The sequence below is a fragment of the Hypanus sabinus genome, chromosome 18, assembly GCF_030144855.1.
Source record: "Hypanus sabinus isolate sHypSab1 chromosome 18, sHypSab1.hap1, whole genome shotgun sequence".
NCBI classification, from domain to species: Eukaryota; Metazoa; Chordata; class Chondrichthyes; order Myliobatiformes; family Dasyatidae; genus Hypanus; species Hypanus sabinus.
In genome coordinates, this window is record NC_082723.1 from 24,406,375 (window position 1) to 24,420,735 (window position 14,361).

General features: G+C 40.7%; 1 protein-coding gene across 8 annotated transcripts in view; it reads right to left on the reverse strand.

The window, feature by feature from the left end:
• The window catches only part of LOC132407418 (multivesicular body subunit 12B-like), a 334,665-nt gene that overhangs the window by 239,395 nt on the left and 80,909 nt on the right, over positions 1-14,361 (reverse strand). For all 8 annotated transcript variants that reach the window (XM_059993879.1, XM_059993878.1, XM_059993876.1 and 5 more), the window contains exons 4-6: positions 13,064-13,160; positions 10,080-10,209; positions 4,210-4,353 (exon numbers count right to left, since the gene is read on the reverse strand). In XM_059993879.1, the coding sequence (XP_059849862.1) occupies positions 4,210-4,353; positions 10,080-10,209; positions 13,064-13,160 (371 nt within the window). The remainder of the gene's footprint in view (positions 1-4,209; positions 4,354-10,079; positions 10,210-13,063; positions 13,161-14,361) is intronic.

Here is a 14,361-nt window from a genome sequence, read left to right on the forward strand (position 1 = left end):
GACTTTTATTTTATTTGTACATTTATCCCATTGCAAAGCACTTTGAACTACATTGTTTGTATGAAAAGTGATCTATAAATAAAGTTATCATTAGTTTATGATTCCTGAATGCATATTCATGCTGCAGAGAGCTCTCCCAGAAATGGCAGAGTCCCACGGATCGAAGCTCTCCCTTTTCCCTGTCTGCTGAGGCTTAATAAGTCATGGTTGGACTGTACTCGAAGTATTGTGAGCATTTTTGGGCTCAGTATCTAAGAAAGGTTGTGGTGGCAATGGAAAGGGCCCAGAGGAGGTTCGCAAGAATGATCCTGAGAATGAAAGGGTTAACATATATGGATTTATTGATGGCTCTGGGTCTGTGCTTGTTGGAGTTTAGAAGGATGGGTGGAGGGTAGTAAGATCTCATTGAAACCTATCAGATATTGAAAGGCCTAGGTAGAGTGTACGTGGAGGGGGTATTTCCTATAGTAGGGGAACCTAGGACCATAACTTCAGAATAGAAGGATGACCCTTCCCTAAACCAGAGAATGGTGAACATGTGGAATTTATTGCCACAGACAGCTGTGGAGGCCAAGTCATTGGGTATACTTAAAGCACGGTTTGATAGGTCCTTGATTAGTAAGGATGTCAAAGGTTATGGGTAGAAGGCACGAGAATGGAGTTAAGAGGGATAATAAATCAGCCATGATGGAATGGCAGAACAGACTCGTTGGGCTGGATGTCCTAATTCTGCTCCTATGTCTTATGTCTAAAGAACCGAAATCAGCTATCAGCCGAGGAAATTATTTGAGGAAGTTATGGTCTAGTTTCTACGGAAAAACATTATCCATTAACTTTGAAATCTAACCAAATCAATAGGTGGTTAAGTCAGCTATAGCAATAAAAGATAATGGAAGTTTCACGGATACCTGAGTCAATTAACTGGACTGTACATGATTCACATGCTGTTTTTCCTCTTGATCTCAAAGAATCTGAAATCCTTCCATCTGCCCCTCGAAGTTCACATATATCCTTGCAAATTCACATACTCCAGAACTAGCAATCTTCCCCCTCGATCAAAAACCCCATTATAGGCATAACTCCTCCAGCTCACAATGAACAATGGTTGAATGGAACTTTCCAAAATGACAAGTTACTTTGCCACAGCAACAAGCATTACACTGTAAACTCTATCACCACAAGCAATTTCCATGTCAGGGATAATACTTCATGGTTGGCCTCAATGCCTCCTTGTAAGAATATATAATACTGACACCAGCTTGTGGCAACACTGCCTCCAGTTTACTCAAACTGGTTGAAAGGCACTAAGAGCAGAGTCTCACCAATTGGAGCATACTGAAGCCGAACTTGAACAACAGAAGGACCGTATGTCAGCAAGACCAAGTAATTGACTGTGGACTTCAGGAAGGGGAGGTCAACAATTTTAAGTTCCTGAGAGTCAATGCCTCAGAGAATCTGACCTGGCCTCAACATATACAGTCGGCCCTCCTCATCCACGAGTTCCGCATCCGCGAATTCAACCAACCGCGAATTGAGAAAACCCGGAAGTGCTCTTCCAGCACTTGTTCGAGCATGTACAGCCAATTTTTTTCTTGTCAATATTCCCTGAACAATGTAGTATAACAACTATTTGACATAGCATTTACATTGTATTAGGTATTATATGTAATCTAGAGATTATTTAAAGTATACGGGAGGATGTGCGTGGGTTATCGTGGATTGGGATCGAAAAATTCAGAAGTTCTCTTACTAAGTAAGTCGGAACAGGTACATCCGGTATTATTTAGCGTCAGTTAGTCAAACGTTTGTCTTTGTACATAGTATATATTTTACCTTTCTATGCATATAAAACACTTAAGAATGTATGTTTCAGCACTGGGCTCGGGAACAGAAGTTCCCGAGTGCAAGCCAGTGACAGACCGCTTTCGAGTGCACTCTCCAACCGGCCTGGTTGATGTGGAGGATCAAAACCTCAAAACCCCAAAACCCAATAAGCTTAGTAATAATTGTAGCTTTCATCGGGGCAGAGCCTTTCTCACTTTATCCTTTAAAATTGTTCCTATCGTTGACTGACGTAGCCTAACGCTTTTACAATGACCGATGGCGTTTCACCTTTTCTGGATCACTTTATTATTTCCACTTTATTTTCAATTATGATCGTGATTATTTTTGTGAACAGAAACACTGCGGATTCAGAGCTCTGCTGCCGGGTCCTAATGTCCACCGCACTGAGACAGGTTAAATAAGGTCTGGGGTTCCACTGGGTCCTAATGTCCACCGCACGGAGACAGGTTAAATAAGGTCTGGGGTTCCGCTGGGTCCTAAGGTCCACCGCATTGAGACAGGTTGAATAAGGGACTTAAGCATCCACGTTTTTTGCTATCCGCAAGGGGTCTCGGAACCAATCCCTCACGGATAAGGAGGGCCAACTGTAATCATGAAGAAGGCATGGCAGCAGCTCTACTTCATTAGGGTCCTGATGAGTCCTGACGAAGGGTCTTGACCCGAAACATTGACTGCTTCTTTCAACGGATGCTGCCCAACCTGCTGAGTTCATCCAGCTTTTTTGTACGTCTTGATTTGACCACAGCATCTGCAGTGCACTTTGTGTTTACTACTTCATTAGGAGTTTGAGGAGATCTGTTATGCCACCAAAACCTCTGGTATATTTCCATTAATGTACAGTAAAGAGCATTCTGAATGGTTGTATCAAAGATTCAAAGTACATTTATTATCAAAATATGTATGCAGTATAAAACCCTGAGATTCTTCTTCCCACAGACAGCTACGAAACAAATACCACAGAACACATTCAAAGAAAACATCAAAGAGCCAATGTTCAAGTAAAAAAGAACAAATTGTGCAAATGGCAAAAAAGGAACGAATAACACAGAATATTAAACAGAGTGTTCAGGTTAGTTCAGTTCAATTTAGCACTGTGTCTTTCATTCACTGCAGGCTGTAGATCCAGTCCACTCTGGTCAAAATCACGCAAAATAGCAATTTTTAAAAAGGGAGTAACAAGAAACCAGAAACACATATAACACAAATTGCGAAGCCCTCTAAAAAGGAGTCCAGTCCACAAACCACAGCGACCAAACCTTGTTCAAGACCCAAGACTCCTGCACCTTCCTCCAGCAGCAGCAAGCAAGAGGGAGAGGGCAGACGGCACTGAACACCTGCTCGCCTTCTGCTCTCCTCCTTGTTGATTTCAATCTTGCTCAAAACTTTAATCGGTGATAGCTATGAACAGGATTGCAAGAAACTGCATATGGTTGTAGACTCAGCCAGTTCCATCAAAGGCACAACTCTTCCCAACATCAAGGAGGTGCCTCAACAAGTCGGCATCCATCATTATAAACCCTCACCCTCCACAACATGCCCCCTTCTCATTAGTAACATCAGGGTGGTGATACAGGAGCCAGAAGATCCACACTCAATAATTCAGAAACAGTTTCTGTCCCTCTGCCATCAGATTTCCAAACAGTCCATGAGCATGAATAATAATACCTCATTATTCTTTTTTTTGGACCATTTGTTTTGTGATTCTGTAGTAATTTTATGACTTGGCACTGTACTGCTGCTGCATGGTAACACAGAAGTTCATGTAACACAATTACAGCACAAGCAACCCGGGTTCAATTCCACCGCTCTCTGTAAGGAGTCTGAACATTCTCCCCATGACCGTGTGGGTTTCCTCCAGGTACTCTGGTTTCTTCCCACATTCCAAAGACACTTGGGTTAGTAGGTTAATTGGTCACACGGGTATAATTAGGAGGCAGGGATTAGTGGGCCAAAAGGGCCTGGTACGGTGTTGTCTCTCTAAAACTTCATCTAAATATACAATCTAAAACAACAATTATCTTATAAGCCAGTGACAATAATCCTGATTTTGATTCTAAACAATTCAACATGCTGGGTACTTCAAGCACCTCCTGTCCTGTCTGCTTCAGTGTGTACAGATCATGCATTAGGCTCATTAGTCAGCTCACAATCCACAGAATGTTAGAGGAAACCAGTTGACCCCTAAAAAGAGGGGAAAACAAAACAATCCATATTTCTACTACTGCTAGAAATAAAGCAAACCAACCTAAAACAGCTATTCTTTTTTAAAAATGGAAGAATTTAAATTGACAGGCATCAAGACATAGTTCCCAAAATAAAATTATCAATCCGTGGAGGTCGCCCACCAATTTTATAAAATAGTACCTGGGAAGGTTAGGAGCAGGCGTTGGTGAAGATGACGTCAGGGCTACAGACGTTGTTGTTGTCGCCACTGTGGCTGAGGTTGGGATTTCTTGTGTCCTTGGAACTTTTCCCATTCTGTACCAGATTCCCATATTATTCAACTCCCTAGGAAGCAAGATATATATTAATGAAGATATATTTCTTGGCTAAAATTATTCAACGTTACTACAACCAGCGAATATCAAAGACCAATTTTTAACTGCGAGAAGGCAATATTAATGAGCCAAACTCAGACTTCCATCATGAATTACACAACCATTGTTACATTCTTAAACACCTCCATGCAGGACCGTTTATGAGTTACACTTAAATATTTTCCACTGTTACTGATTTAGTTACTATATATTCTTCTTACTAAGCTTGAAACTTGAAAGCAGAAAGACTAGCATTTATTAACTTTCAGTAACTTGCTCCAAAGTATTTTAAAGCTACAGAAGTACCTTTTATGTGAGATAAATGCTGCAATGTAGTAAAGCAGCAACCAAGTTAAGCATAAAATTAAGACCAGTAGATTGAATTTTGTTACAGAGCGAGGGAAAAATGGTGGCCTAAACACCCAAGAGACCATTTTACTCTTTTTCAAAGTAATGAAACCTATGGGTCAGATCATTCAAAAAGCCAGTTGCTGGCTATTTTCTAAAAAGAACATTCACCCTTCCTTCATTCCCTGCTGTCTTTGCCACATATCCAATCATATTTGGCAGTTAACTTTGCTGGTACTTCCAATTACATCAATACATGGTTGTCAACTCCCATAATTACAGATATATAACGTTTGCATAGGCTGGAATTAGTGGATAGACAACAACATACACCACTGACCACAAATGTATCCACAAACAATATCCCTGCTGCCTTCAAGGTCTACAAACAAGTGTGCAGGAGGCTTCTCAGTTGTTACACATTTCTCAGTCTCCAGCTATTTCTACGCCTTATTAGTGGGTATGGCCCAGTTCACCATGGGTAAAAGCACCCCCCCCCCCCATCGCTGAGCACATCTATACGAAATGTTGTCACAGGAAGCAGCATCCATAATCAGGCTTGCCCACCATCTAAGACATGCTCCCTCCTTGCTGCTGCCATCAGGAATAAGGTACAGGTGGCTCAGGACTTACACCATCAGGGTTAGTAACAATTATTACCCCTCAGCCATCAGGTTCTTGAACCAAAGGGGATAACTTCACTCAACTTCACTTGCCTCATTATTGAAAAGCACCACACCCACAGCCTAATTTTAAGGAGTCTTCATTTCATGTTCTTAATATTTATTGCTTATTTTTATTATTATTTTTTTTTTATTTTTGCCTTTGCACAGTTTGGTGTCTTTTGTACACTGGACGAATACCCAAATTGGTGCAGTCTTTCATTGATTCAGTTATGATTATTATTCTATTATGAGATTTGAGTATGCCCACAAGAAAATGAATCTCAGGGTGAATGTGAGAACATATACGTACTTTGATAATAAATTTACTTTGAACCAATTATTACTCTCCAAATTAAAATCCATTTGTGCACTTTTTATTCAGTTGATAATATCTAAAGTTCAAAGTAAAATTTATTATCAGAGTACAAACATGTCACCACATATAACCCTGAAACTCTTTTTCTGTGGGCATACTTAGCAAATTTATGGAACAATAACTATAAACAGGATTAATGAGTAGCAAACTGTGCAAATGCAAATATAATTAAATAGCAATAAATAAAGAGAGCATGAAATAACAAGAAAACAAGACATAGAGTCCTTAAAATGAGACCATTGGTTGTAGAAACACCAGAAGTAAAATGAGTGTAGTCATCCCCTTTTGTTCAAGAGCCTGATGGTTGAGGGGTAGTAATTGTTCTTGAACCTGGTGGTGCAAGTCCTAAGGCTCTTGTACCTTCTACCTGATAGCAGGAGTGAGAAAAGAGCATGGCCTGGAAGGTAAAGGATCTATGATGATGAATGCTGATTTTCTACGGCAATGTTTCATGGAGATTGCTCAATGGTTGAGAGGGTTTTTACCTGTGATGTAATGAACCAAATCCACTATCTTTTGTAGGATTTTCCGCTCAAAAGCATTGCTGTTCCCACACCAGGCTGTAATGAAGCTAGTCACACTATCCACCATACATCTATAGAAGTTTGCCTAGCAGCCTGCAGTCTTTTTCCTTACCACCAACCATGATTAAATTTGGTGTTTTCTACAAAATGCTTAATCCCTTATGTTGTCCAAACAATTACTACAAACCTGCAGAAAACAAGTGAGCTCTACAGAAATATAGCATCAACAGGTTTCCAGGTACAAAAAGTACAAACATTACCTTTTGCTTCCCGTCATCATCCAGTATACCATTTCTCCTTTGGTCCCATGGGCTTTCACTTTATTTAGCAGCCTATTGTGTGGGGCCTTGTGAGAAGCTTTAGTAAAAAATGCATCAAGCACACGTTGTCCAATCTACCTTTAATCTACCCCTCTCCAAAGCATTTTCTCTTTCCCAGCTCCAACAAGGAGTGTTCAACCAGAAACATTGCTTCACTTTCCACTGATATTGTCTAACCTACTGATCACTACCAGCATATGCTGATTTTGTAACAAAGTTCTAAGTAAATTCTAGTAAATCAAAGTACATAAATGTCACCAAATAGGACTCTTGAGAGTCCTACATTTTCCTGTGGGCATACTCATCAAATCTATAAAATAGAAACTATAACAGGATCAATGAAAGATCAACCAGAGTGCAGAAGACAACAAACTGCAAATGCAAATATAAATAAATAGCAATAAATAACGAGAACATGAGATGAAGAAAGTGAGTCCCTTGGTTGCGAGAACACTTCAATGATGGGGCAAATGAAATTGAGTGTAGTTTTCCCCAATAGCTGAGGGGTAGTACCTGTTCTTGAACCCGGTGGTGCAAGTCCTGAGGCTTTTATGTCTTCTACCTGATGGCAGCAGTGAGAAAAGAGCATGACATGGACAGTGGTGATACCCCGATGATGGATGTTGTTTTCCTACGACAGCGTTTCATGTAGATGTGCTCAATGGTTGAAAGGGCTTTACCTGTGATGGATTGGGCTCAATCCACTACATTGTGTAGAATTTTCTGTTCAAAGGCATTGGTGTTTCCATACCAGGCATTTGATGCAGCCAGTCAATATACTCTCCACTACACATCTATAGAAGTTTGTCAAAGTCTTAGATGCCATGCCAAATCTCTGACACTCCTAAGGAAGAAGAGATGCTGCCATGCTTTCTTAGCCATTGCTCTTGCATACTGGGCCAGGACAGATCATCTGGAGTAGTAATATCTAGGAATTCAACCTGGGATATTAAAGTTGCTGACCTTCTCTAGCTCTGATCCTCTAAAAGGGACAGGCTTATGGACCTCTAGCTTCCTTCTCCTAAAGTCAAAAATCAGTTTATTGATTCCTTGGTTAACGACAGCCAATGAGGAATACATTCCCCATTGGCCCTTATTAACTACTCAAGAATAACTTCAAATTATTTTGTAAGATTTAATTTGTTATACAAATCTATATTGACTACCTATGATGAATGGATGTCTTTCAAAATACTGATTAATTGTGATGGATGCATTTATTTTCCAGTAATATGCCTAGATGAGGTTAAGATGGGTTCTTATAGTAAAAGAATCAGAATCTGAATGAAAACAAAGGCTAGACTTTTATTATAAGAACCTATCCTGATGAAGGATCTCAGCCCAAAACGTCAACTGTTTACTCTTTTCCATAGATGGTGCCTAGACTGCTGAGGTTCTCCAGCATTTTGCGTGCATGGATCAGAATTAGAATCAGGTTTAAAATCACTGGCATATTTCATGAAATTTATTGTTTTGTAGCAACAGAACATTGCAATATATTGTTCATTTGTTATGTGCCATGTCGTACGACATAGGCAAACATGGTCTTTCCATGACCATGATTAGTCTTGGCAAATTTTTCTGCAGAAGTGGTATGCCATTGCCTTCTTCTGGACAATGTCTTTACAAAACGGGTGACCCCAGTCATTATCAATACTCTTCAGAGATTGCCTGGCATCAGTGGTCGCATAACCAGGACTTGTGAAATGCACCAGTTGCTCATACAACCATCCACCACCTGCTCCCATGACTTCACGTGACTCTGATCAGGGGAAGAAGGCTAAGCAGGTGCCACACCTTGCCCAAGGGTGACCTGCAGGCTAGTGGAGGGTACAAGCACCTTACACCTCCTTTGGTAGAGACGTATCCCCATCCTGTCACCCAAATTAAATAAGTAGTGCAAAACGAGAGGAAAAACAGTGAAGTAGTCTTCATGGATTCATTGTATATTCAGAATCTGATAGCAGAGAGGAAGAACACTCCTGAAATGCTAAGAGTGCATCTTCAGGCTCCTGTACTTCCCCCTCAATGGTAGCAATGAGAAGAAGGCATTGCATTTATATATAAAAACAAGTTGAAACTAGTCAGTTTATAGCAGCCCATCTGTAGTAAACAGAGGATTAGACAATGATGGGCTGAAGGAGTTCCATTCTCTCCATTGCTTTTATTAACAGCATGGGATAAAGAATGACAGTTACTGTTAGTTGTCACATGTATATCAACACACAAGGTGAAATGTGTCTTTTGTGTCAAATCAAATCAGCGAGCATTGTGCTGGGCAGCACATAACATGCTCACAACTCACTAATCATAAACATACATCTTTGGAATGTGGGAGGAAACCAAGGCACCTGAAGGAAACCCATGCAGTCACAGGGAGAATGTATAAACTTCTTACAGGCAGCGGCAGGAATTGAAACCCAACCGTGGTCTTCCCATTACCCTCCATCAATAATACAAGGCTTCCAAAGTTTCTTCTATCACTATGTTGAACTTGCACATATGTCATCCTTAACAAAATGACTCAAAATATCTTCATTGTGGGGTGTATGGTGTGTCCAGGGATAGGTAGCAGTTTGTTATATCCCACTCACTTACACTACGACAGCAGCCACACTGCTTTAATAGGCAGGCTAAACTAGGTGAGGGTAGCTAGGTATGGCATGCCTATCCTAACATGCAAAGTCAGCTCCAGTAGACAGGTGGATAAGATCTACAATGGCCAGTAGAGCGGTTCTACAAAACCCTGTGGAGAGCGAAGAGCATGGTCACCCACTGCGACCAAGCAATATCACAGATGTGATGTCTACTCGTACCACTGGACTCAAGAGTTCTAAAGTTGAGAGAGTGGAACTGTCCCAGTGCAACAGCTTTTCCAATTTAAACACTTCCTCGTATCGTCAGTTATCACGGACAACCTTCATCTCATTGTGAAGACAATCACCAGTGTATGTAGTATGAACCACAGCCGCATCCTCCAACTCAACAGTTACCTTTTCATTCTCCAGTAGCCACTGCTATCTGTACTCTGGGAGAGCATGCAGAGTGGATGTTTCCTCTCCCATATCCCCATACCGCACTAAACTGTATGGTAATAAAAAGTCCCTTTCATTTCCACAATTACACTTGTCAAGTTCTTGGACAGCAATTTAATACTACTTCCTGCCATAATGCTAAAAAGTAACAAAAAATAAAGCAAAGCCCTGAGCCTGTTTGTATTAGTAAAAAACAGAATATGAATTATTTGCTAAAAGTTGAATTGGTTTTAAAAAAAGTCAATTTGCAAAGCAATGAACAATGAAGCCAAAAAGAACAGTTACCGCATCCAAATAGAATTTAATCTTTTGAAGCAGTCTACCACATCTTCCAAATTCTACAGCATTGAAATGCCACAAATTAAATTTCCTTTATTTTACTAAGATTACGCTCAAGCATTTTTCAACCCACAAAATGAGATCACTTACCCAATGAAGGTATATTGTGGGGGAGCCTGCTTGGATTTGCCAAAGATTTTTACATCACAAATGGCAGCTTCAGTCGAGTCACGAGGAATAAACTTGATGCACAATCTTCTCTTCCTGAAAGCTGGCTCCTCTGCAGAAAATAATTTCAACAGCACAAGACTCAAGATTGTTTATTGTCATTCTTCAGTGCACAAGTGTAAAGGAGAAAAAAAATGATTGTTACTCCGGATCCGACGCAGCATTTTAAAAAATATAATAAATACAAATGTAATTGGAAACCTATAATACAACGTACAGGCAACTGTTGGATGTGATCGCATACACATAAGATTAGCTTATTATATACACAGTACCCTCCAAGCTGAGCTTGTGTGCAGCCGCACAGTAACTGAAATGCTTCTGCACACACACAGACTATGTTGTCACGCAACTGGAATAAAGACATATGAGAAAAAGTTTACAAAATATGAAAAAGTTTTGTTATTGTACTGTATTTCATTACACTTCCATCAGTAAATAAAATCAGAAGTATGTGTTTTTCAATTTCCATTCTAAATAGTTATAGTATGCATATTACAAAAAAACATTTAAAGTGCTGCATAATGCAAACTAATTTCTAAATGGGGAGAAGGTTCAAACATTGGAGGTACAGAGGGAGTCCTCCTGCAAGACTCCCAGAAGGTTAATTGCAGGTTGAGTTTGTGGTAAAGAAGACAAAAGCAATGTTGGCATTTATTTCAAGGGGAATAGAATATAAAAGCAAGGAGATAAAGCTGAGGCTTTATAAGACACTAGTCAGGCCACACTTGGAGTAACGTGAACAGTTTTGGGCCCCATACTTCAGAAAAGATGTGTTATCATTGGAGAGAGTCCAGAGGAAGTTCACAAGGATGATTCCAGGAAATGAAAGGGCTAACCATATGGCATCTTTGGGCTTGTACTCACTGGAATTTAGAAGAGTGCGGGGTGGGGGGGGGGGGGGGGGAATCTCACTGAAACCTACCAAATGTTGAAAGGACTAGATAAGGTGGATGTGGAGAGGGAACAGCCTCAAAATTGAGGAGGAACTTTTTTAGCCAGAGAGTAGTGCATCTGCAGAATGCTGTGCCGTAGACTGCGGTGGAGGCCAAATCCATGGGTGTATATAAAGTAGAAGTTGACAGTTTCCTGATTGGTCAGGGCATCAAAGGATATGGAGAGAAGGTGTACGGGGTTGAGTGGGATCCAAAATCAGCCATGATGAAATGGTGGAGCAGACTAGAAGAGCTGAATGGCCTGATTCTGCTCCTATGTCCTATGGTATTTTTCAGGCCGTGAAAAAATTTCCTGCTCACAGCAACAGTGGTCCACGCAGTTGTAAAAAAAAAAGTAGAGGGGACATTGCCTATATACATGAACTGATTCTATGTACATAAGTGATGCTAGGTGCAGCAGTATCTGAACGTAAGGTGACTGACAGGAAATGATAAAATGACAAAGTGATTCTCGGCAAGAGGGACTTTTCTAGGTAGCAGCAGGACACATGGAAACAGTCGGATTGTGACTGGGTCAGTGTAGGTGTGAGATGTGGAGTACAAGTGTAAAATGGCAGTGAATGGGGGGTGAAAGGTGCTGAGGGGCTGTGGAGAGGAGTGGCTGATCTGGATGTATTGTCGGTAGGGAGCGTGAGTTAGTGGGTGGAGGTGTTGATCTGCTTGGGAGAAGTAACTGCTTTTGACTCTGTTGGTCCTGGTGTAGATGCTGCACAGCATCTTCCCTGGTAGGTGTGGGACAAATAATCCATGAACTGGGTTCCTTCATCATATTACTGGCCTTTTTCCGACACCTTTCCATATACATGTCTTTAGTGGCGGGTAGGCTGGTGCCAGTGATGCATTTCACAGTTAAGTTCATGTAAACACAATTCATTTAACAGCTGAGGAAAATTGAAAAGATGGTTGTATTATCCTGATGTATGGACGCAGCTGTGCACTTATAATACACAAAAATAACCATCCAAGTGTTTTTTTAAATGCATTACTATTTATGAAATAAGGCAATTCACTGCACCAGTACCTATCCTCTTCCTCCACCTGGTTCGCTTATCATGGCTAACTTATCATGGCTATAAATCAGCAGGATGGTTTCTCCTCTTTACAATCAATGAGTTAGCTTCATGGTTGCGTAGCAATTAGTGCAACGCTATTACAGCTTGAGGCATCAGAGCTCAGGGTTCAATTTCAGCATCCTCTGTAAGAAGTTTCTGTATGCCCTTCCCAACAAATGCGCGAGTTTTCTCTGAGTCTTCTAATTTCTCCTACAGTTCAAAAATGTACCAGGTAGGTTAATTGATCACTGTAAACTGCTCCCGGGCCCAGGAGTGAGGAAAAACCCAAGGTTTGATTAATTTAAGCATCGGGCCAAATTGGAAAGGTTGGGTATAAGCCAAATCAAGGCAGTGGGGCCCAGGCCCAAGAGCATATTGAAGCAGCAGTACCTGGGTCCCAGAGCAAGAAACAACCTGAGGTTTGGATGATTTAGGCGCTGGGCCAGATTGAAAAGGTCAGGGTGGCGGAGCCAGAGACGAGGGATGGGTTGGTTAAGCTTGATGCTCCAGGAGGTTTACTCATCTCCGTACTGAGCTGAGGCTGTGGCCTGCAACTAATGGCCTCCTGAATTGACTGCATGAGGACTAATTTGTCAGGGGCCGCTGAGCAGTGTGGCTCAAAGAGCTGTATTGCCGAATAAATAAATAGTGCACATTTTTTGTTTAGGATCCAATTTACACTAAACCCTGCTTCAAGCATCACACACTACAAAGAGTAAGAGACAACTGCCTCCATTTGAGTTGTAAGAGAAGGCAAGTTACAACTTCTATTGTGCTTTAACAACCATGAAATAAGAGATAAAGTTTCTTTAACTCAAAACATTTAAGCTACATGCCTTTATCTGATGAAATTCAATACTGTTTAACCATGTCTCCAACACACAAAACTAAAACTTACGTGTGTCCACTGTTTCTTGAATAGGGATAAAGCCCACTGGTAAAGTATCCTTTAAATCGATCAGCTTCATATCCACTAGCACGTTCCCTAAATGGCTCTTTAAAAGCCACAAAAGAAAAAAAAATAAAGGTGTCACACATGGTACAGTACTCTGGATAGCCCATGTCGTGATATTCTATTATCTCTCTGACACAACAGCAAATAAACCTCTATGTACCAAAAAAAAACACAAGAAATCAATTGGATGTTCCATAAAAGTTTCTGCAAACAAACCAATGACAAAAAAGTGATTTCCATCATAAATGTCCTGCAGTAAGCCTGTCAACGGGGTTTGGATCTTGCAATGAGGAAAGAACATGAAAATGTACACTGTGATTAAAAAAGCTGCCCCCATTCCCTTCATTATTATCACTGGAATCCATTAAACCACATCCACAATATTGCCTATTTACTAACAACATCCACCAAGCATTTTATGGAGGAGTACTTGTAAAAGGACTCCAAATACTAAAGTCCTACCTAGTTCAATTTAGGTGGATAACTGGGTTAGAGAGATTCAAGATTGTGTAATGTCATTTCCAGTACACACGTGGAAAAGAGAACAAATTAATTATTACTCTGGATCTGACACAGCACAAAGAAATAAAAAATACAAAATATAAAAACACAAATAAATATAAATAAGCAAGACAGATCATATACACAGATTTAGTGTATGTCCATAAAGTGACCCCAGGCATAGGAGTGTCTGTACATAAAGTGACTCTGAGAGTGAGTGATAAAGTTATTGGGGGTGTAGAAGGAGGAAGTGCTGATCAGCCTTACTGCTTGAGGAAATTAACTGCTTTTGAGTCTGGTGATCCTGAACATAGACGCTATGTAAACTCCTCCCTGATGGGTATGAGACAAACATTTCATGAGCAAAATGGTCGGGATCCTTCATGGTGTCACTGGCCCTTTGCCAGCACCTTTCTGTATATATGCCCTTGATGGCAGGTAGGCTGGTGCTGGTGATGCATTGAGCAATTTTGACTACCCGTTGTTGACCAAAGGGTTTGGAAAGACTTTTAAAAGAATGGAAGTTGGTGCTCTGGAGAGCAAAACCGATGCCACCGCACGTTGTACTACTGTCATCAGGGCAAAGTGAAGAAGGAATCGTCATTTTCGTCGTGGCTATCCCTCGAGATCGAGGATGATTGTCTTCGTTCCGTTGATCTATTACAGAGCGAAGATGCCTGTGCGTGTATTTGTTAAATGTGTACTTAATGTTGCACTCCAAGAAGCACACAATACTTCAC